This window comes from Tigriopus californicus, chromosome 8 (assembly GCF_007210705.1).
Source record: "Tigriopus californicus strain San Diego chromosome 8, Tcal_SD_v2.1, whole genome shotgun sequence".
NCBI classification, from domain to species: Eukaryota; Metazoa; Arthropoda; class Copepoda; order Harpacticoida; family Harpacticidae; genus Tigriopus; species Tigriopus californicus.
The window spans coordinates 7,389,009-7,412,142 of record NC_081447.1 but is presented as its reverse complement, the minus strand read 5'-3'; the positions used below and the strand labels follow the sequence as shown (position 1 = coordinate 7,412,142).

Genomic DNA, 23,134 nt, shown 5'->3' with positions numbered 1-23,134 from the left:
ACGGTAATAGGGAACGATCGACTTGCAGAAACATTGCAACGTTAAGTGCAGTGCCTAGATCTCGTTAGTCATTGAAGGCCACGCATGTACCCCGTGATCCAGTGCGCTAGTGGTGTGATTCCAAGCGGAATGTCAGCTTTTTACCTGCAAGGACCTCGGTTAGGGCCCGCTTCCATCACGAACAAAAGAGGGTACACAATCAAAATCAAAACCGCTTAACTGGGTCACAAAACGTGACCCTGCCTTTCTTGGTCGCGGAACCCGGCATGCTTTAATTTAAAACTCATTCTTGATCTTGGATCTTCATTTTTGTTCCCGTCTTCGCTTGAATTGGGAGCCCCAACAGAGGTTCTTTAATCTAAATAAATTATTTTCCGGTTCGAACCCCATCACTACTATACTGTGAACAAATAATGCTTTGCACTTCCAACTCCCCGGATTCTGGTGTTCCGTACTGCTTGAGCATCTTCGTGATGGTGCGCGCTTTCCACTGATATGAGGAGGGTCATGCTTTCAAGAGGGCCTGTCCATGTGACTGAGTGGTCCTTTTGTTGGTTGGTTGGTTGGTTGGCTGTTGGTTGTTCTCACATTCACGAGCCCTCCAGATATTGTACCTTCACTGGTGGGCTAGGCCATGGAGCGTGCTAGCGTGCTTGAAGGACCGAGTGTGAGGTACGACAGCTGGTACGTACTCGTTTGCCTTTTGGCCTTGACAGATCCTCCTTCCCCCACCCGCAAACAAGTCGCAGAGCGCTGGTGCATACAGTGTCGCTGAAGGCCCGAGTACGTCTGGTGGTGCTCCTTTTCTCGGATCTTGCTCGAGAAGATCTTCTGTCAATGCCAATGCAATCCTACCTACTCCTACCACCACTACCACTACTACTTTTACAACATCAACAGCTACCACAACATTACCAACAGCACATCGAAAGGATCCAGAAGAAGAGGAAACAGGGACGAAAAGAGTCGTCTTCCATAATTCAGTCATCCGCCTCAGAGGTCTTCAGGATAGAAAGTGGGCCAAGTGTTCCCTGAAGGTCTCTGACAGTTTGGCCCTCGAACTTTCCGTCCCGTGTTGTTCTAGTCGATCCATCTGGCAGGACAGAAAGTGTGACTCATTCTTCTTAGGTTTGGCGTCAAGTGCCACACAGATTTACTACAGTGACTTGTGAGTTAGTAATATATGTGTGTACCTAGTTGTTGGCTAATTCGCAGCCGTTCTTCATTGGAAATGGGGGTTTGAGATCCCTCGCATCGATGGAACTCTCGCACCAAATCAAAACAAGCCTGTCCCACCTCCAATCAACACATTCTTAGGATCAACTTCTTCATTGGGAGGGCGATACAAAATGCCCAATCAAACTTGGCGTGGCGCTGAGTTGGACCCAAATGGTTGCTTGTCTTTAAGTACCATCTTACGCAGTTTCAGTGCACCCATCACGGAGGAACAGGCCTGGGCAATAGCCTATCAGGCCCTCAAGTGTTTACAAAACTGTTTGAACTCGTGCCATCAACTCCTCCTAACGAGTGATCCAGCTCACTTGCTTATGCATTCTGAAGGGTTCGTTCATCATCTAACGTTTCAACAGCCCAAGCTGCAGAATGGAGCAGCCATCTCCAGACAAGGTACGTAACTACTAGCTAATAATCTAATCGTTTGATTGCGGTCAGGACATGTCCGGACAAGGGGATGTCGTTTTGACGATTTACGATCGAATCATTTTTTCAGCTCGTCAGCGTGGAAATCTCAAATCGGAAAACAAGGTGAGCTTAAAAGGATGTAAACTAAATCCCACCTCAAACATTAGAACTTAGCTTGGCAATGGTTGCATTGTACAGTACGAGTATTATTAGTGATTAGCTCTGTAGAGCTGGAAGCCCTTAACAACGATGAAATAGTAGCGGTGAGGTGAAGACAGTCCTCCCCCAAGCTTGAAACAATGATATGAGTGAGTGGTTTAGTCTATGGAGCTACTGTGATTAGCGGGTGTAGGTAGGGATAGCCTTCGTACTGGCCAGGAACACGTCATTTGGAGTAGCCGTCCGTGATGAGTCATCGTCATGCAATGCGAATCGTTCCTCCGTCCGACATCCATTTAAGCACATCGCCTCTCAAGTCACTCCGATAGAATGGTCTCGTCTGTAAATCAATGCTGGGCTTGTGTGGATGTTGCCAATCGATTGAGGTAACTCAAACTGATTCCAAAAAGTTGAGTAAAAGGCCAGTAAATGCGGATGGAATTGGCATTTTCCAAGATGTGCCCGTTTCCTTTTTTCTCATCTTTGACTTTCAAGCTTGTTGGAATTAATTCTTGAGAGGGAGTGAAATTGATTTCATTTCGTCCAGAAATACAAACCCTCTCTGGCCGTTTCAAGTTTCCTCCGATTTCTAATTTCAACGAGAGTGGCGTGCACACATCGAGCAAATTCTTTCATTTCGGAGCTAATGAATGAACATGATTTTACTCAATCTTGACGAAAAACAAGTAATAGGTGATTCGCACGTACATCGGAATGAAAAAAGATTTAACAGTTGAGGTAGAAACATATACATAAACAGATACATATATTGCAAGTAGTATTGAAAAACGCAAATGTCTGAAGACGACAAGCATCAGTATGATGCTGAACAAAGAGATCACATCTGTTGGGGTCTGATGCTTTAAGAAGTCCCATTAGGTGTCAATATAGACAGTTTGCTATCAGGTTACGGTGCAATGCAAGTAAGACAAGCAATGGTATAATAGTCTCTTCAGTCTTATGCAAATTAGTATAAGCCAAAAGATCCGGAACGTTCACTTGTTCCGAAATATAACACCTTTTAGAGAGAAGTAGTTGGTCTCTGATGGAGCACTTAAGGACCTCCAGATGTTTGCTCTTGTTGAGACGATTTTCGAGGTCATTGTTCATCCTGAACGTCAAAATGTCGTATTTTATTTCTACTTTTTTACGCATTGCTTCGAGGACGAATTCAGAGCAAAATTGCAATGCGCATGCTCTAAATGTTAATGTTTTGTCTAAAATGATTTGTCCTCTAGGCGATAGCAGATTTGGCCATTGTGGTATATGCCGCGTTGGACTATGGACTAAATCCTAACGAGCAACGATCTCTCTCTATGGATATGGAGGATATTTTGGAGAAGATGACTTCAGCAGGTTCGTGTCGTCCTTCAATATCATATGTAAAACATTTTCATCTGTTAATGCGATCGCCTCCCCATCACAGATGAGCGGCAATCCGATGACGAAGGCATTGAGCAAGATCAGGCTGAAGATGATGACGAAGACGACAACAACGGACACGATCAGATCCAACACCGACGTCCAAGAATTAAAATCTCCGGAATGTGTGCAATCATGTTGGAGGTGAGATCAGATGCAACAATTTGATCGCACAGTGTAATGACAATGCAATGAACGGATATGCTTGAAAGAGAGAAACTATTACCAAAGCCATTTGCTTCCTGTTCATCCCAATGATATTTGAGGAAAATCCATTTACGTATTTGTTTAAAATTCAGAAATGCGGCAACCATTTATCAGCCACAAGTGAGGCTGAGGATCATTTTCGAAATGTTTGCCGAGCCTTGGTGTCCGAATCTTTGGAGCTGTCCACGTTCATGCTGAAAGTGTCGGAATTCGACGAAGATCGCGCCAGTGAATTGAAGGAATTGGACATGCAAGATTGGGTAAGATCGCCACGGTGTGGGTGGAATATTGGCTCTAGATTGTTCATTCTCTTGATGACAAAGAGAGATGGCAACAATGATTCTAAACTCACACAAAAACTCTCATTCGAAAGTTGGAAGCCAAACATGCCTTAATTGTTGTCTCTTTCTTCCACAACCACAGCAACAGCCACTACCGTTTTTTTTTCATTTTGAGAGACCATTTGCTGCTGAGGAAGAAAGAACTGAAACAAGAAAGATGATTGCTGAACAAAGGTTAATAATACATTTTCCTTGACAGGCCCGCCTTTGGGTGCAATGCATTCGAGATCTGAGGCACGGCGTCAAACTTAAGAAGACGAATTACTCGAAAACACCAGTGGAGTTCGAGATGACACCTTACGAAATTCTTATGGATGACATTCGATCACGACGGTACAAATTGAACAAGATTATGGTGGATGGAGAGATTCCTCAAATGGTTAAGAAAGACGCCCACAATATCATTCTGGAGTTCATTCGCTCTCGACCACCGCTTCGACCCGTGAGAGATTTGATGTAGAATTAAATATATATAAAGAAATACCGTTGAAACCAATTTACAACCATTGACATTAGGCATCAAAACGTGCAATCCAGCCAACGCGACGTGAATCCACACCTGTGGAACTGTTGATGGAATCCATCAGGAACTCCAAAGCCAGATCGTCCTTGAGGAAAACAGCTGGACCCAAACCACGTCGAAGTAATTTGGCTCTCCCCCAAAAATGCTGCTCATCATCGGGAGACACTCAAATCACATGTCATTTTTCTTGAATTATTGCAGAGTTCATGTCCGTTCATGAAAGTTCGCGCACGTTTATTCAAGATGATGATGTGGCCAATGGGCCCAAAACCCGGTTCAACACCCTTGGCAGCCAAGACAAGCCCGATGGCCATCACACCACCCGAAAAATGATCCGTGTGGATCAGAATGACATGGACGAGCTTCTCAATTTCAGCGGAGACGAGACCGATATTGAATCCATGGGCGGATTGTCTCGGCAAGTTTCGCGGGATTCAAGTGTTTCTAATAGAGATCTAAGAATGATGAACGGGGACAAACACAGCAAAGATAAACCTGACGTTCCTCAACGGAATGACATATCAAGAGGTCAGTGGGCATGGTCATTGGCTGGATAACGGCTTCAGAGCTTGTTGATTGATAGCGTTTCATTTGATATTTCAACACAGTGGCAAAAGACCTTGCAATGTATGGAAAATCTGAGGAAATGGACCAACGACGACATTCGGTGTCCGTATGTGAGACGCCTGTGAAAATGCGGACCACGAACCCCCGACGCCAGAAGCTGTTCATTAAGGCTGATTCGAGGTCGTCCACGTCAATTTCATCTTCTAATGCAACGACTCCGAGTAGTTCTGGTCGAGCAACTCCCATTTTTGGGGCTCACACCAACGAATCTCTTGCCGCACCCTCAGGAGAGGAAACCTTCCTGAGCCCGTCTTATGGGCTGAACACGGCTCAAATGCATGCCAACTTGCAATCAGAGTTCCTTCAATCGGTAAGTCAACATTCGGACAAAGATTCGACAATGAAAGATGCACCAATTAAGAAGCCGACAAGAATCAAGTCTTTGCGGCAACCAAAGCTCCAAGTGAAACCTTTGAAGGATCTTGCGACCAAACCACCTCCCGTTGGTAGCAGTGTTCCAAATGTTAGTTTAGCCGCGGGAAACGGTAAGAGACGACTAGGCGACAAGGTTGCCATACCTGTTGTGCGGAAGAAACCGATCTTTGAAGTTAAACCAAAAACCCCAATCGTAGCCAAACCAAAAAATGGTCCACGCGGAACAAGGATTACTAAACCAACTCATAAAGAGCCTATCAAGGACAAAATAGAGGACGAGATAAGCGTGGACAAAAATGTGCCTGAAAAAAAGAGACCAACCTTGAAAGAGCGACTTTTAGCTAAAAGAGGAGCCGAGGGCAATGAAATCCCTAATTTTGATGCACCCATCTCGAAAAGTGACGGAAAAGAGCTCGCTCTTATTCAAGCCACCATGATGATCAGGGGATTACAAAAAGGACAGTCATTGTGTGTGGCATCTTCAACTCTGGAAAGAAACGATGTCCAAAAGCTAACGGATAATTCGCCGGGAAATCCGCATCTGCTAACAAAGTCGACCTCACTGAATGGGCTATCACCTAGTAAGACGGAAATGAACCCAAATTTGATGCCATCTAAAAGTTTGACCTGTGTGAAAACCAAATTGTTTCAAAACTTGCAAGCCAGTTCCAAAGACAAGGCCATCAACAGCAGCTCTTCAAGTTTAGTCATTACAACAACATTCGAGTCGATCCCCGAGGATGTAGAAGAAGATTCCAGTGATTCCGATCGATATCCGTTAGAGCGGTCGGTTACTCATGAACCCCAAAATTCCAGCACTACTTCTTCTGAAGAAACACTAATTGGACCTCCAATTAATGTGCTCAACAATACAATTGAGCTTTGCATCATCAATGAGCGTTTGAAAGGACTCTTGAAGTCCCTTGTGCCCTCGTGGAATGATGATAACTTGGAACCATTCTGTACTATCAAACAATGGACGAAAGTATGCTCTACTTGCTAAACATTACTTAATCGGTGGTTGTGAAAGGAAGAGCTTGAGCATAAATAAGTTTGTCAAGACTTGAACATGGCGTGTATAATTGCTAAATCGAGTTTGGATGACGGCGTGTTTACTTCTTGGTTATTTTTCGTTATACAGAGAGTGGCAAATGGCGAAGGTTGTGTTAATGAAATCTTGATGAACAAGTCCAGCTAATAACGAGTAATTTTTTTGTCTTTACAGGAGCATTGGGCTGCAGCTTTAGAGACCTTAGATCTTAATCTGGACGAGCTTGTTCATATTCGGTCGGTTCTCACAAAGGCTGAACTAGAAAGTCTTCCATTAGATGGCACTTTCAAAGAAGATGTGGAGAAAGGAAAAGTAAGTGATTATTTGAGCGGTGTTTAGACGATTATCAGATCCCATTCATTCATGAATTAAATCATGGCTTACGTAATTTTTTTAGATCTGTTTTCTCTGTATGAAGACCAGGTTTGGCATCTTTGTATGGGGAGTTCGGTGTCAGCTCTGCAAGCAACAAGTGTGCAGCAAATGTAGTTCAAAGGTAAAGGCAACCGAATTGAAATAAAGCATGATCAATATCCGACTAATGAAGATCGGTCTACTTTAGATGAGGATCCCATTGGAACATTTCTCATCCATCCCATCTTTCGCACTTAGTCCCAAAGTTATGTCTAGTCTAGGACCGGAAAACCAGGTTTCATCTACCTCTCCCAATCCCACTTGTCTTAGCAGTGAGGCAAAGCCCCAAAAGAAACCCATTCGCACCAAATCTTTCGTACAAACCATTCGCAACCGAGTTTCCTCCAATCTTCCGTCCTTGAGAAATTCTGCCGGGTCCGCCCCGACCTCACCTGAAATGGGTCGAAAGTCTAGTTCTGGCCCCCCTGCACATTTTCGAGACCAAATCCATGCCTACGGATCTTTGAACTACCTGAATGTGCCTGAAGAGGATGAATATGAAGGCAGTGGTTCTGCCAGTTTGCCGGCCAATGTCTTGGAAGGGACCAAGCGTGTAGGTTCAAAAAAGTAAGTATTTTTTTTAGGGTCTGCTTTTGTTTTGCACACTTGTTAAACATTCTTTCAACAGGTCTAAAGAGGAGTCGCTTCAAGGAGCCATGCTTCAAGTATGCTCAGATTGCCGTGAGATGGTACTCCAAGTGATACGAGCCCAAAGGACGGCTAAACGATTTCAAATGACCAAGATGATGTTTGCTAATGCGCCAAAGTCTACCATGTATGCCAAAGACGAAATATTTTAAGCTCACCATTCTCACTGATCGGAGATATATGCCTCAATAATATCAGGACCAGTTGAGTGGGTCAATCTAGCTAACTCTGTCTTGCATCGAATCAAATTTCGACCTCTCATACCAAAATATATTCCAAAGAACAAGTGTCTCCTTCCCATTAAGAGAAACATGTGTCAATTTTCTAGTATTTATTAGAGTGTCATTGAGTGTCTTTTGTCAAGTTTTCACTTTTTCATGAAATTACATGGCTGCCACTTTTTCTTATTTCTAGGGGCTGGAACTAGGGTAAATGCCATGTATCGTCTTTTTGGGTTATTTCCGTCCATTTTTTTTATTTTAACTGGTCAAGAAAGTTCAGTAAAGTCCATTTGAATGAGTAGCTAACAAGATGTTATCGAAAGCTGATGGTGTTTGGCAAACCACTTGGATTTTCATCTGAAGCCAAAATCAACGATTTCACACTTAAACTCAACGTACACCAATAGACAGCGCTCGAATAAGTAAAAAGGATGGCAAAAATAAAATATAAAAATTTTTGAAATTGCTCATCCTAAAAAGTGTTTTGAAACTTTTTTAAACCGATGCTTGGGAATGAGTTCGGAGCACGTCGTGTCATGTTTGATAAAATATTTGGCCTCATAATCAGTTCGAGTTGGCCGCCTTAAGGCATCCCAGCACGTAGGGTTGGTCAAGGATCGTTTGCAAAACAAACGTCAAGATCCCTTTTAGAACTTATCAGAGGCTCATCCAAAACGCAGAATCGACGTGATTCTTTGGATCTTTAGACCTTATTGATCATTTGATTTCAAACCGACCGAAGCCTGAACAAAACCTAAAAAAAAATTGGAGTCACAACGTTTCCTGTTTGGTTAGTGACCAAAAAGGTTAAAAAATAGACCAAGACGTTTCAAGAACGGAATTTTTTGGGTCTAGGTAGCTTCAACACGCATGAATGATATGGGCAAAGCCAATGGGGTCACTTGGAATTGGCTCAGATTCACTAAACAAGTTTAGTTTCAGGTCGTGAGTTGAAGCTTCATACAGTAAATGATTTAGCTCCAATAAAGTTCATTTTCTTTTCTTAGTGTTTTAGTATGTAGCACTATTTTACTTTAACTTATTGACTTTGCTATTCATTGAAGTGGGTCAACGATTTTAGGATGAAAATCTTTTGACAACTTTGGAACACCTCTTAACTTGTCTAATCATGTCCAAAATTATGTTGCCCAAAGTCACCACCTCCCCGACCACAAATCATTTGGTCTATCTTGGTCGGGTTAGAATTTGAACTAACGAACTCAGTGATCAATTGCCGAATTGCAGAACTCGCAGTGGTGTGCTTATTCTTTGGAGATAACACAACAACTGCATTCGCGACCAAGTCTCGATTCTCAATTACAGCATGTTTTTAGCTAAATCAGAGATTCAAGTTGCTTAGGTATCCTGGTATTTCAATAAGTTTCAAAGCTCATCCAACCTCAAAAATATGGGGAGCATAATACGTAATTGTCAGAGTTACCTATTTGTACTTTCAGTTGATTGCTCTTGATCGTGGAAATTCCAAACCTCGCCATGACTTACTTGAATCTCTTTTTTAAATGTTTTGCTTAGACCAAAAAAATTGACTTATACCGTTGTTTGATTTATGAACAAGCAAAGTGTTGTCGAAATTAAAATGCAGACATAGTTTTTGTACACGGCCAAATTTATTGGCCTGGAATTTGCGGGTTAAATGCACGCAATTTGTCGGGCGAATAATTCATAGTATATTATCAAAGCATGAAATTCCAGTTTTTAGCTTTCTGGTAATAATTAAACATGCTTCAAAAAATTTCAAAAGGGTACTCAACAGCAATGGTTCAATCAAGAATTGTTTGTATCTATGAAAAATTATTCTGTGGGTATTGGAGTCCTTAAAGAAGAGAAGTGCATAATTCACAGATGGACCAAAAACACCTTTTATTGATGCCCAATCAAATGCATAATTGCTTTGCATAATTCCATCCGTAAAAATGGACTTCATGTTGAATGGCAGATTGAATTAAACTTCACTCCTTTTATTGTTCTTTCCTTTTGTGGATTAGAGCAATTTTGGTTAGAGAAAACCGACGTTAAAAGGAAAGAAAATATGATTTATGATGCCTTTTAAGAACAGGGAATGAATGAGAGGACCAAATAACCACGATAAGTATGCAAATATTACATATTTGCACGTGTAGCTAAAACAAGAGCAATATATTGAAGTCATATTTCTCTGTACATTGACATCACTCTTATTCGCTTTAGAAAAATTATCCAGAAATGAGCTCACACGGTTTAGTCGATTCCATTGTTCCATTTGAGAGTTTCTTTCCCGCTCAACGAGGCTTCTCTCCTCATTTGGAATAACGGCTCAGTCGTAAAGTTTAATGCCAGGTGAAAAGAGCATGCTCCGAAATTCATCGCACGATGCCTTTGAAGAGGCGTTTGCCACACCCCTCACAGTGGCAGCCGGAACGGTTTTATGGCTCTCCATAGTAACAATTGGCAACTTTCTCGTGATTGGCACCATCTTCGGAGTGTACAACGACCAATATCGAACCTTGGTCAGATTGCTATACAGTCGGTTTCTCATGATTGATCTTCTGAACAATAACTTTGCCTTAACCTTCATTGTGATCCGGATCTATTGGGGACCATTTTCAGAAAATTTTAGCTATATTCTATCTGTGTGGCATGGACTAAAGCAGATCGGCAATGTCCTTTTTGCCATCGAGGCTGTGGGCATGAGACTTCTCTATTGCATGGTGTGGAAAAACATGGGCATGGTCAACGACGACTTCATGGTGACATTCTTCACTGTTTTGAATGTATTCTTCACCATCCTCTACCTGGGGACTGTACTCGTGTTAAGCGAAGGTTACACGACAAGATATTACCTGTTTTTAGGCGTTTTCTCTGAAGTGCGAGAAGAAACCATCACCGTCCTTAAAAACGTGTCAAGTTTTGTTTTTCTTTGTTTAATGATCCTGACTCACATTTTGGCCCGAATCAAGTCCAAGAAGATGAAAGGAGCCCACTCGAGAGTCTCGCCCCATTTTCATAATCACTACGCTCCCAATCGCTCTCTTGTCACGGACTTCATAAACACGACCGAGATATCGGCACTCATTTTGACTGTTTGTGGAATACCGGAAATCATCTTTAAAAACTGTCACACCGACGGTCGCTGGAATTCGCCGTGGATGTCATTCGTCTTGATTTTGGCACTATTTCTATTGCCATTCATTGGTGCTGTGGTATTGCCGGTGCTTTTTATTTGCAAAGACAAATCATTTCAATCCGGTTTCAGGACCTTTCTAAGAGCTGTGAGGAGGTCTTTCCCACTTCTTGACGTTGTGATACAGGACATTTGAAACAAATAAAGAAAGACCATTGAACCGTGCAAGCACGGGACCTTGAATATGTTTTAAAAGCATGAAACAAAGCCGACAACTTTGGAAGAGAAACATAATCTGTGGGAGAAATTCAAGGAGCTTGATTAGTGTTCCTTGTAACATAGTGGGTCATTCATTTGCGTCTCCTCCCCGAAATATCTTAATCAATGATTTTTCAAGGAAGATGATCCATTTCGATGGTACTTATTGACCTCGTCTTTACTTTGCAATCAGTCTTCGCATACCCTGGAAATTCAAAGCGTGCAGACTTACGATTAACACTTGTATTTCCTGATTTCCTTTTGTTTTACTTAACCTTTAAAAAATCTTCAAAATGCCACTTTAAGTCAACAATTTTCAATCGCACAATTCATTTGGTCAAGAAATCAAACATCAACGTCAACGATCAAATGAAAATGCAATGGATGAATAACGCCAATAACGTATTGAAAATCACTTGGTGAGTTAGCAGTTAATCCATATTCAACGTTGATATCGCTTATCCCCGATAGCTATCTGTCATGTAGTCACGCAAAAAGATGCTTGCTGAGCAATTGGTTTCTACTGATTGAATTGCCGATGTAAAGTCCTTCCTTCAGTTCAGGGTTCTTATGTGTTCCAAATTTCTTAATAACGCATCAATTGCGAAAGGATGAACATCTTTCACAACGGTAGCGTTGACAACAATTACCCTAAGGATAATTTTCAGTTGATCAACTCCGCAGTTTGTGAGCTCGAGAGTTATGCTTGCAACGATTCCACGAGTAACCAAGCAACCAAGTGTGGTGCTGGTTAATAAATTGGAGTTCCAGATGGTCAGTACGAAAGAAACTGTTAAACAGTGAAGCCGACTATTGGAAAGTAATTCCGGCTGAAAGACTTTGATATTTGCACATGCCATGGAAACCGCTCCAAACGCCTCGGTTGATGCATTTGAACAGGCATTCACCCAGTTCTCCACTGTTGGTGCAGCTACGTTTCTTTGGTTGAACATCATATCGATTGGGAATTTTCTGGTGATCGGGAACATTGTTGGTACTAGAAACGACCAGTTTCGTACTGTAGTCCGATTACTCTACAGCCGATTTCTCATGGTCGATCTGGTGAATAATAACTTGGGCTTGACGTTCATGATAACTCGGATCTATTGGGGACCGTTTTCCGAGTACCCATGCTACATCTTCTCCGTGTGGCATGAAGTGAAACAATTTGGCAATGTGTTATTTGCCTTGGAGGCAGTTGGAATGCGACTTATGTACACCATGGTATGGAAAAATGTGGGCATGGTCAATGACGATTTCATGGTGACGTTCTTCACGACCTTCAACCTTTTCTTCGCTTGTCTCATCCTGGGAACCATCCTTTTGTTGCAAGAGGGTCACACCCCAAGATATTTCATCTGTTTGGGAGAGTTCGCTGATAAGAGAGAAGAAATCCTACCCGAAATAAGACGGACATTGTTGTTGTCGTCCATTTTCTTAATGGTGATTGCTCATGTGATTGCCCGGGTCAGAACTCTTTCTCATTCGTCCAGTGGACAAAAAACCAAACTTGTCTCGAACAGATTTCGAATGTCCGATCCACTTTTGGTGGCCGAGTTTGCCGCCGTCATACTGTTATTGGGAGCAATTCCAGAAGCTCTTCTCCGTAGCTGGGATACCAATCATATCTGGAATTCTCCGACTTTGTCACTTGTTTTGATTTTGTCTTTATTTCTTCTCCCGTTCATTGGTTGCGTAGTTATCCCATTATTGCTCCTTATTCACGACAAATATTCAAACCATGGACTTCGCTTGATACTGAGAAGCATTCATTCTTCTTTCCTTGATTCGAATGTTTTTAACTTAAGGAGAAGTTTTAAGCTTAGGACCATGTATTGTTGATTAAGTTGATCAAATGGAGGTCTTACTTTTAGCTCGCATGATATGTAGCTTTAATATCGAGAAGTTTGTCAGTATGAATAATAATGATAGAAAATACATGAAAAATGTTATCGCATTAATTGTGACACCATTGGAATTGCGTCTCATAGAGAGTTTGGACATCAACCTAACAAAAAATAACTAATAAAGGCAGGGCCAGAGTGCCACGTGAACTAAGGTCCAAACCACAGAAAAGGACGGTCATCAAGCGTGGTCATACAGTACATATGTAAGTACATGAGACAGGCCTTTAAAATGCAACACTTATCTAGATCTCCTGCTGCTTTTCTCGCACTGCTTTTTGGAAAACAAACGCATTTCAACTTGCAGGAAGAGTGTTTTGAGAACGTGTTAGAAAATGTTCAGCCTTAACTGTTTGCTAAAAACGTAGACAGAGCGCAATATGAAGCATTAAAGTAACAGTTTTGCCTTTTCCTCGCCCGGGAATAACATCCACCGATATTGCCAAGATTTTGGATTATGACAAGTCCACCGTCTACCTTGTAGTCACTCAGTAAGTTCCTAGAGGCTCGAGGTGATGATGATGTCCTTGCCGGAGAGGAGCACCACAATGCCAACTTGCAGGTCCAGACAGTCATCGGCTCTGATGAGCAAAAGTGCGACCTCATGTTCTTGGATGATGTCGAGAGGCTTCATGCTGACACGTATTGCAAGTTCTTAGCTATGTATGTGTTTCCCTAGGCTCAAATCACCTATGGAGAAGCATCGTTGTGGCAAGAAGATGATGAAAGATGGCGCAATGCAAATATGACGCAACAATTTTTGAAGTTGCACACCCGAAACTTTTTGGCCAAACTTTCTAGGTCACCTCATACAACAGGTTGTTCGCTGTTCGACCTTGCAATCTTTGGACGTTTGAAGGGCAAGTTGTCAGGTGTCTATTTAAGGACAAAATACCATCGCGAGACCGCCACAAAGGATGCCTGAGCCATCCATGAGCCAAGCTTCATCAAGAACAGGTGCTCCAAGTTCCGTTTCGGGCGGAGTTGATGATCACTGCTGATGGCGTTGGCAACATCAAGCAACTTGAGTTGCTCCAAGTCCTAGTTATTGATTGCATTCAAGTCCATACCATTGCACAAAAACATTATTTGCATTATTTCCATTCAAAACTAAATCAAAATGTGTTGCATTTAGTACAGGCCTGTACTACTTTTGACATTGGGTGCACCCCATTTGTGTTCAAATGCATTAAGTTCTGAAATAAATCTAGAAAACATATGGTTTTGGAATTGATTTGAGCACAAATCACCCAGATCACCTTCTGAAATATAGAGCTCTGATGACCTTTTGCTAAAAAAAAAAAATAGTTACCAAACACTCATACAGTGTTCTATGATTAGTCGATTACCAATTTGAAGTGCAATTTTGTTTTCGGTTCATCAATCCAGCAAGTGGTTCTCAATTTATATGAGATTATTTGGAGGGTGATTCATTAGTTTCTTATAGGTCAACACAATAAGCAATAAATGGTGCAATTTCTAATCCGGATGGATTTGCAAGCGCAATAATTGTATCCTTCTGTCATTGCCCGCCAGAAATCCCAAGAAATCCCAAGAAAGTGAACGAGTTTAGAGGTTTGTTTGGTACGAATTTTATTGTTCAGGGTTATGATGCAATATTATGGAATCGCGTGTATTTACATGAGGTTTGTGTTAACTTCTTTCTGTCCTCGATCAAGATTGGTGGGAGCGTTCAGAATAGGGGAAAAGAGAGGGTTGAGAGAATCTGAATATGTGCCTTGCGAAGGATCACGAAATACTCCTTGTCAGGATGATCTTCCATATGATTTCAAAAAGTAGGAATTGGTTTGAATATTGAATTTACGTACTTTTTCACCTACGTATTGGAAGATAAAACCACTACTGTTGTCCATGCTTAGCGTTGTTCAAGAAGGGGTCAAAGTGCGTCTGTTTAATGGTATTGCTTTACTCTCTCGTACCAAACTAAAAAGAGGACGACATGACTGGTAAATGCTAAGAATTGAATTTTAGCGATATTAGAGTACGTGGACAAGAATTTAAGGAACGAAAAATTAAGATTTCTAGCTGTGTTAAATAGAAGATTCAGTGAATCCTCAGATTGATTGAATGAACGAATGAATGCACGATTGATGGATCGACAGATCGACAGATTGCCTTATTGAAGAATAAAGTTGAGGTTTATGGTCCTAAAGGTAGTTGAATTTGGTATAATGAAGAAATCAGTTTACTGCTTTAGCGTTGGAGCATAGTTTCAATGGAAGGGAAATGGAAGTAATCGAAAAGCAATGCAGACATCGTTGGAAAGAAAATCACGAACTTCAGAGAACTGGGTCCCCTTTCTTTATTTAGGTCTGGGATAAGGAGATATTTGCATTCGCAGCCGATTCCTGGTTATTGACGACGATTTGAGACCTGGAAAAGAATGAATGGACGTGAAATGAGTGTTATCACCTATCAGACACCACCCTGAAACACCAAATGACTCACTTTTGCCGCAAAGAATTTCGCTGTTCCCAAGATCTTCATAGCACAGCCTGGAATTGAAAGCATCTTCATTAAAATTCCTACTCCTTTTGTAGATTGCCATTCATTCAAAATTGGCAATTACCCAGTTTCTTCAACTAGATTGATGGCATCGACAAAGGAAGCCGGGGACATGGCTGACACTTGACTGCCTCCGCTCATGTCTGAGAGCGAGGGTGAACCTGATTTATGATGCGATTGAACAAAGTCCGGACTTCCCCTCCCGCCATGTCGGATGCGGTCGAGGATGCTCAAGACCTTGTTCGCATTGAGGCGATTACCCATATTGCAACTGGCGTTCATTCCACCTCCGCCACCATTCGATCGGATCATTTGACCCAAACGACCGCTCTGACCGTTCACAACCATTTTGCAAGTGTTATGGTGTTGCAATTGATTGTGCGATTGCGATTGTTGTTGGGCGTGTTGCTGTTGTTGTTGTTGTTGTTGTTGTTGGATTGGTTGTTGCTGTTGTTGTTGTTGTTGCTGCTGAGGCGAGTGTTGCATTAGCCCTCGAACCACCAGCATATTTGGGGCGCCTTGAGAGCCACTTTTTGGGCGGGTGGAGGGTGGAGGTGATAATCCCTCACCCCCACTTCCGGTTTCTTCACTGGAATCTCCACTTGACCCGTGTTGTATGTTGATCAACTCCATTTCTCGCATTTGCTTTTGCCGAATCTCGTCGTTGGAGTCTGGGATGAGGTATTTGCGAACTTCTGTGAGGGCGTAAGCCACGCGAGCATGGGCCTCAGAAGGCGGGGCAAAGGCGGTGATTTCCACATGCAAATCTTCACTGAGATGAGAGTATTTGGGATCATTCGAGTTCCTCAAGTCCTCTTCCTATTACGAAATGACAAGTTTAGTTCGTTACTAACTCGCAATCTTGGTTGTTGGAGGACAAATCAGGCAAAAGATTTATTTTGGCTGGGATTCAATTCGTCAAGTTACCTGCTGTTTATTTCTCATTGATCCTCGACCTAAGACGGCCATTTTGGTCAAAGTGTCTTCTTGAAGCCTCTTCATAGAATTGCCTTTGGGGCCCAAAAGTTTCCCCACGAAATTGAACTAGAAAGGACAATAGTTTATGTGAGCCATTGACTCAGTTGAATTAGGGACTATTTGATGATTCTTGGCTCTTCTTGTTTAAGATATTGTGGCATTCAAGTAAGAAGAAAGACATTCATTCATCATTTTACTAGTAACTATTGGATGCTCGACAAAGTTCTGTGCTTTTCTGCCAATCGAAATGATTCCACTTATTTCAATTCTCTTGAAACACTCCCGGCAGCAAAAACACCTTTGTTACAAATAATGTATGATCAGTTCGCCGAAAACAATCAACGCAACGTATTGTTTTACTACTTTCGCTGGCTGGCTTTCACATTCTTGTTGTCATAGGAATACTAGCTAACTTGATTGTTATGACCTATCCGCTTCACCGTTTAACTAACAATCTTTGGAGCATTTCCCGAATCATTAGGCAAATCACGAGACAAAGCGTTGCTGTTGAGCGCCAAGGTTAAGGTTACCATTTGAGCTTGCAGGCCAGAGATCCCAGTCATCATATCGTCAATGTTTCAACACGAAGTTTCAGCTTTGGTAGTATCACAATGGGTTATCGTCAGTGGGTGTGGAATGCTGACCAAAGTTATGTAGACAAAGGTCAAAGAGGAACACCGAACCAAATGTTTATCCTACACAGTCAAAGTATGCCAAAGTATCCTTGCAATTCTAAAACTGATAAGCATTCTACAAAAAAGCTGATAGAGAGTAGCTTGAAACCGACCAAGTCAATAATTGTATCAATCCTATTAGCAATTGGCAAAGTTTCATTGTCTTCGATTACCTTTGGGTGCTCTTTCACAGGAACCAGTGCTCTAACAGTCAATCGAATTGGTTTTTCGTGGTAAATATCCACAAATTTCGAGTCTCGTCCAGGTGGTTTCCCTCCACTTTGAATGCGAGTGATCTCTGGAACAAGAAGTCATCTTTAGAACAATCCCAACTGCGTCCAAACTGCGGGAAATTCCCAAGTTCATTAACTGGAAAGTGAAAACAGCATTAGTATTCAAGATGGAAAATTGTCTTCAAGGAAGACTGAATGTACTCTAAATGATCTCTTTCCTGGCCTTGGATTGCATATCTTATCTTTTTGTTCGCTGTGTATAGTGGACGAGCTTTGGAAGTCTCATTGGTACGCTACCCTCTTCAAAAACCATTAATGGAAACGTCTTTTGTTTGGACCTAAACCATCAACCTTCAATCAAGAAACAGAGCTTTGAGTTTGTTGAAGAGTCGGTAGCAGGAGACCTACTGACCTTGTTTACCTTGCATGGGGTTCAAGTGTACTCTTAGTGGCATCGACCTCAATTCTATTGATTTGTTGAAGCTCAAACAAGATTATTAAGGTTCACTCAAAGTTTCGAAACTTTTCCACGATTGTGGCAAATGTCAACAGGGTGAGGCATGATCTTTTTTGTGGAAACGAACTCTGATGAGTTTGTCGAATTTTAGTTTTCGTTCGATCCCACCTCTGTTTCGTCAGTTTGGCGTCTACCACTCTCTCGTCAAAATTTGGAATTTCAGCAAAAAACTTCATTCACGAAATGTCAGCTTTTATTTGTTATAATTTCTATGTAACAGACAAAGTTAATTGGATTGTAATTGATTTGCAGTGTGACATGAAAATCTTTTGGGGCTTATGGAAAAGCACTGTCAATTTCAACTCGCGCCAGTCTATCCTATTCGATACTCTCCATTTAAGCCAGTGACTTTCCTGACTCTGTTACTCTGTTGGGTCTCTTTGATTATTTTGCCATCCTTTTTTTGGCACCACAACCTTTGTTTCATATCTATAATAAATATGTGGGAAACATGAATGAGCTCAAAACTGTCGTTACATAGTACAATCTAAGAGTTATTTGCAGACGTGTGTAGAATGAAAAAAAAAGAGTGAGTTGCAAGAGGATTTATTAGTTTTTAGATTTCTGAGCCAAGAAAAAACTGGTGCATTACCTAGGTCTCTTGGGACTAATAAATCTAAGTGGAAGCCTGAAATGCCCTCAGGTGTCACGTTCGTCCATTTTTTTACTCATCCTGGGCTACAGATGAAATGAATCTTCCAAATGTACCGTTTCTATCCATTCCAAATAAGGCCAAGACATCACATCACGGGTTTCCAGGAGTGTAAATGGCACATGACTGGCATTTCAATTTTACAACCAATGCATTAGAAAACACTCGCTCGTACAGTTTCAAGCTGTACATGCATATCGATATTCTAAAACCCGATTAGGAAATAGAAGCAAGTGCCTGAACTCCCCAGTATGCTATCGATGCGAGATGGAACGTCAATTGGAACGCAAATGGAACTTAGGCGGCTCTTGCTTTCTTAGAAAACGTTTCCATACTGTTGGAACATTTCAACGCCCAATCAAGCCGGGAGCGTCCCATAATCGGGTCAGTTCATTGACACGATCTGATCCCGAAATGAATGCCAACGACTGCGCTCACCGCAGAGCTTTCCCCTGCGCTCCAAGTTCCAACCAAGTGGATGGATAGTTAGATGGATGCCCATTGGGGGTTTTCATGAAGGCGTTCATTGGCGAGTGATAGCATCTCTCAATTCAATCCTCAAGTATGGCCGTCAGGGAACAGAGCACCTCCAATCCTCCTGCCCAATGGAACGATGGGCAGGCCGTTGGCTGCCTATCAGCTCTCGCTCCACCTCGACCGTCGACTTCAATGTGTATAATCGGGGGACTAGATCGATCAAACCTTTTCGAAATTCCCGCTCGGACAGGTTGAAAAATGCCAGTCCTGCTCTCTCTCTCTCTCTCTCGTTCTCATCATTAACCCACCACCAACTACCCAACCCAACAACCACTCATTCTACCCATGATGCTCCCTTCGGTCTTAGCGCTCGAAGCCTCCCGTCCTCAACCCCACCAGCGAAACTTCCCACCGCCACGCTCAGAAAACCATGATGCTGGCCTAACCCAGCCCACAGACCAGTCTCAACGCGATGCTAGCGATCACCATGACCCCCCAACTTCCCACCGGTCGAACCCCCACAACCAACGAGTGGCTTCCGCCCACCCCGAACGGCGATGACGAGCGTCATCGATGGCTCGTCATTCGGGTCCTCGCACAACTGGGTGGTTCAAATTCACCGAGATTGGCCCGTCTCGAACCGATTTATGGCGCGCGATTGAGTCCGGCCATAGATTTGCACTCGAAGGCAGATGCCCGCTGATTCATAGAGCTACGCTCTGGAGCCGGCTGGAGCGCCGCCCGATGTGTTGAGCCAGCCTGCCTCAGCCGGAAAGCCGATGAGTCGGACAGGCCCACCTTTTTGGCGCCTGACTCAGTTGAGCGAGCGGGGGAGGCCAGCGGGTGATGTGCGCCAGCTGGCCTTTCTCCATGGGCTGAGCAGGCTAATGAGGCAGGGCGAGGCCGAGAGATCTGGAATTCGGCGGAAGAAAGCGAAAAAATCAATGAAAACGATGGAATTAATGGTGAGTTGTGGTCGATGATTGGAAATTCACCGCCTCCATTTGTGCAACGCCATTCATCGGGTTCTTGGATTGGATTGGCCTAAGCCGCAACTTCCTCAAGGGGTGAGACCCAGATCAGGCGGGATTGCCTTACTTGTGTCGTTTTTGAGCCATGGGACCCCCGCATCCGATGCTCGCACGTAAGAGCCGGTCGGACCTGGGAACGCCAATTTGCCCACGGGGTCGTTCCCGAGCCTAATATGGCAGTAAGACTAGGGTAGGGCCTGCCACGCCATGATAGTTGATGTCTAGGGATGGACCCTAGACAGTTCCCGGGTGTGAACGCCCTGTGCCCGTGCTCGCGGGACCCGGTCCGACCCGGTCCGTCCCGGGGGACTCTTGTATGAAGTCCCACTCGTTCCGTTTTCCTTGGTGTGGTGTTTTCCTGGGTTCGATCGTTTGAGGCCGCCGTGGTTTCGTGGTCTGAAAGCAGGCTTTCCTTTCTCGTTTCAGGTGTCTGGCCAAATCGTTTGGTGTGTGTGACTTGATCGCTCGATCGATCTCATGCCTCCGTGGGATGACCAACATGAACGGTAACAGCCAAACCGTGTTCATCACCACCACCACCGTGCCGCCCAATTCCAACCCCCTCATTCCGGTGGCCCATCATCATCCGATGGGTCCGGTCACATTGATGAATGTGGCCTCCTCGGCGGCCGCCACGCCCATCGCGTCCATCTTGTCCTCGCTCAGTCCCAAGAAGCGCAAATTCGAGGACGAGTCCAACGTCCTCATGGAACAACAGCCTTACTCACCCAATGGGAAAAGTGGCGGGGGCGCCAGTGCCAAACGACGTTGGCGGTTCTCGGAAGGTGACGATCATGATGAAGTCGAGAAACGGGCCATCGCCAATTCGCGGATTACCACGGATGGGCGGCACATTTGCGGCGAGTGCGGCAACTCTTTGGCCAACTCTTGGGGTTTAGACGCCCACATCAAGACCGTGCACGGTCGCAAGACCTTCCAATGCGACTATTGTGACAAGGCCTTCAAGCGCCGGGACCACTTGGTCAATCACACCAACTCTATTCACACCGGCCGAAAACAGTGTAGTCAATGTGGTCTCGTTTGTAAGGGGAAGGAAGGACTTCTGCAACATATCAAAGATGCTCATCCCTCCGAAAATACGACGTTCCCTTGCTCGGCCTGTACCAAACGGTTCACTTCCGACGCCAATACTCGACTTCACTACCGTCAATGCCACGCTCAGATCAAGTGTACTGAGTGTCACACTTTGTGCACGGGTACCGAGGGCCTTAAAACCCACGTCCAGGCCTTTCATCAAGACTCGCAATCGAATGGTGCCTCCTCCAATGGAGGCGTATTAGTGACACCCGTCTCCGAACAGCCCGCGGCTCCCGTACCGGTGGCTAAACCGGTATCCAATGCTACTCTCGTCATTCCCAATAAGCGGGTGGAAACGGTCAAAGGTGAGCTAGTCTATAAATGCCAATTCTGCTCCGGCGCCTTCATCCACAAGACGTCTTTGGAGCAACATATCCAGTCATTCCATGTGGAAGTTCAATGTCAGCAGTGTGGTTCCCAATTCATTGGCCATGAAAGCATGGCTGAGCATGTCAAAGAGGCCCATCAGCCCAATACGATCATGTACAATGAGTACCAAGTGTGTTTCCATTGTGAACTCTGCAACATCACTTTCAACCGTCGCTCCCAGTACGATGAACATTTCCTCAGCTATCACGTGTCCAGAAATGCCAATGCTAAGCATAATACCGGCTCATTCCCCGCCCCAGAGTCTGCCAGCTCCCGAACCAAATACTCGACAGTATTCGAACCAAAGCGACAACAGCATAATAACGAGTTGTATGACAGTATTTTCCCGCCTAACGTAGTCAATGGCCACCACAGCAGCACGAACAACAACAAGTCTGGCAACAGCGTCGGTCTTCCTTCGGTGGGTGTGAACAATCCGATTGGTGGAAGTGGAACCACGACCGTGGTGACCTCGGCGTTCGGAACCAATTCGAGCCACCCAGCCACTTCCAACCAATTCTTCCACGACAATGACGATGGCATCTTTACCACAGCACTATCATCAGAACAAGCAATAAACGGCGCTCAGCCCACGCCTCCCTCAAGCACGCCCATCATCACGACCCTCTCAACTCAAAATGGGGCGGACTCCTTTTACAACGATCTCTCGAGCGAGACCAACGTGAGCGAGGCAATTTCTCACATCTTCATGGCCAACGGCAACGACGACCTCTTCAACAACAGCTCCGACGAGGGCAAACTGGAAAATGGTTTGAATCATGCGCCATCATCCGGGGTGGAAGAGGAGCCTCAATATCAACTCCTGGAACTAGGCGAGCCACTTACAGCTTAGATATTAAACGAACATAATCAACCACCATTACCACCACCAAGAGCAAGTCTATAGACGAAGATTTTTGTAATAACATTGTTAGTTGAATATTGCTCTTTTTCCCCACCTTCAGTTTTGTAATATGAATAGTACATATTTTTTCAAGTTAGTAGAGCAGATTCGTGATTGTGCCATTTTTGTATTGTTCTCCAAACTGCTTCCGAAAACAAAAGGTTCCATGACCACAAAGCATCATCATAGAACCACTAATAAACTCACAGCAACTAGAAAAGCAAACAGATCTGTGGCCTTGGAATGTACTCAGACTAGTTTCCTACTAGAACCAGTACATACGTAAAGCAAATAAATACCAAATCCCTACAAACGGGGTGAGTAGAACAGCCATGTTCAAGATCTGAATCCCATTTGAGATATTCAACCCTATGTTGTACTATATTAACAAACAACAAATAATATTGAATAAAGGCATTTAAGTTTATATCCCGTTCTACCGTACTTCAACAAAACTGCGCCTCTTCAAGTTTACTTCGACTATTCATAACTGCAAAATCTCAAAAATAACCCAAGGTTGAAGTTCAAACCAAGGCGGATTGTCGGGAAGTCCTCGATATAAGTTCGGCCGCTCGCTACAAGTACCGTTCAAAGGACACCATATGGAACGTTTGATTATGATTACATACCAAGATTAATTCATCCCTTTTGCCATTCATAAAAGCCACTAAAAATTATCGCGCTCATTGGGAATATTTTCTTGTGCCAATTCTGTGGTCCAAAAGATTGAATGCATCCTTCTTTTCGCGTCATTCATACTACT

At 43.5% G+C, this 23,134-nt stretch overlaps 3 protein-coding genes across 8 annotated transcripts in view; 2 read left to right on the top strand and 1 right to left on the bottom strand.

Moving 5' to 3' along the window:
* The first annotated feature begins 487 nt into the window (after positions 1-487).
* Positions 488-7,718, top strand: LOC131885182 (protein spire homolog 1-like). Of its 2 annotated transcripts, none has more exons than XM_059233132.1 (13): positions 488-1,626; positions 1,730-1,764; positions 3,039-3,156; positions 3,227-3,366; positions 3,522-3,689; positions 3,970-4,212; positions 4,287-4,413; positions 4,495-4,821; positions 4,902-6,280; positions 6,521-6,658; positions 6,744-6,842; positions 6,909-7,327; positions 7,389-7,718. In XM_059233132.1, the coding sequence occupies exons 1-13, from the start codon at positions 1,350-1,352 to the stop codon at positions 7,558-7,560; spliced, it is 3,642 nt and encodes a 1,213-aa protein (XP_059089115.1). In that variant the 5' UTR covers positions 488-1,349; the 3' UTR covers positions 7,561-7,718. The 2 variants fall into 2 exon arrangements, with proteins under 2 accessions (XP_059089115.1, XP_059089116.1); XM_059233133.1 differs by having other exon boundaries at positions 507-1,626; positions 4,902-5,230.
* A 6,770-nt stretch (positions 7,719-14,488) lies between these two features.
* The window catches only part of LOC131884736 (KH domain-containing, RNA-binding, signal transduction-associated protein 3-like), a 30,297-nt gene continuing 21,651 nt past the window's right edge, over positions 14,489-23,134 (bottom strand). Inside the window, exons 1-6 of one of the 3 annotated variants that reach the window (XM_059232601.1) lie at positions 19,477-19,572; positions 17,264-17,388; positions 16,366-16,482; positions 15,503-16,257; positions 15,382-15,428; positions 14,489-15,306 (exon numbers count right to left, since the gene is read on the bottom strand). In XM_059232601.1, coding sequence (XP_059088584.1) covers positions 15,236-15,306; positions 15,382-15,428; positions 15,503-16,257; positions 16,366-16,482; positions 17,264-17,388; positions 19,477-19,540 — 1,179 coding nt within the window. In that variant the 5' untranslated portion in view covers positions 19,541-19,572 and the 3' untranslated portion in view covers positions 14,489-15,235. Of the gene's footprint in view, positions 15,307-15,381; positions 15,429-15,502; positions 16,258-16,365; positions 16,483-17,263; positions 17,389-18,930; positions 19,260-19,476; positions 19,573-23,134 lie in introns of those variants that run through there. The other 2 variants (XM_059232600.1, XM_059232599.1) reach the window with 2 other exon arrangements.
* Positions 19,792-22,798, top strand: LOC131884733 (zinc finger and SCAN domain-containing protein 2-like). Of its 3 annotated transcripts, none has more exons than XM_059232596.1 (2): positions 19,792-19,934; positions 20,427-22,798. In XM_059232596.1, exon 2 carries the CDS (start codon positions 20,491-20,493, stop codon positions 22,318-22,320), a length of 1,830 nt encoding a protein of 609 aa, XP_059088579.1. In that variant the 5' UTR covers positions 19,792-19,934; positions 20,427-20,490; the 3' UTR covers positions 22,321-22,798. The 3 variants fall into 3 exon arrangements, with proteins under 3 accessions (XP_059088579.1, XP_059088578.1, XP_059088580.1); XM_059232595.1 differs by having other exon boundaries at positions 19,855-20,036; XM_059232597.1 differs by having other exon boundaries at positions 19,855-20,113.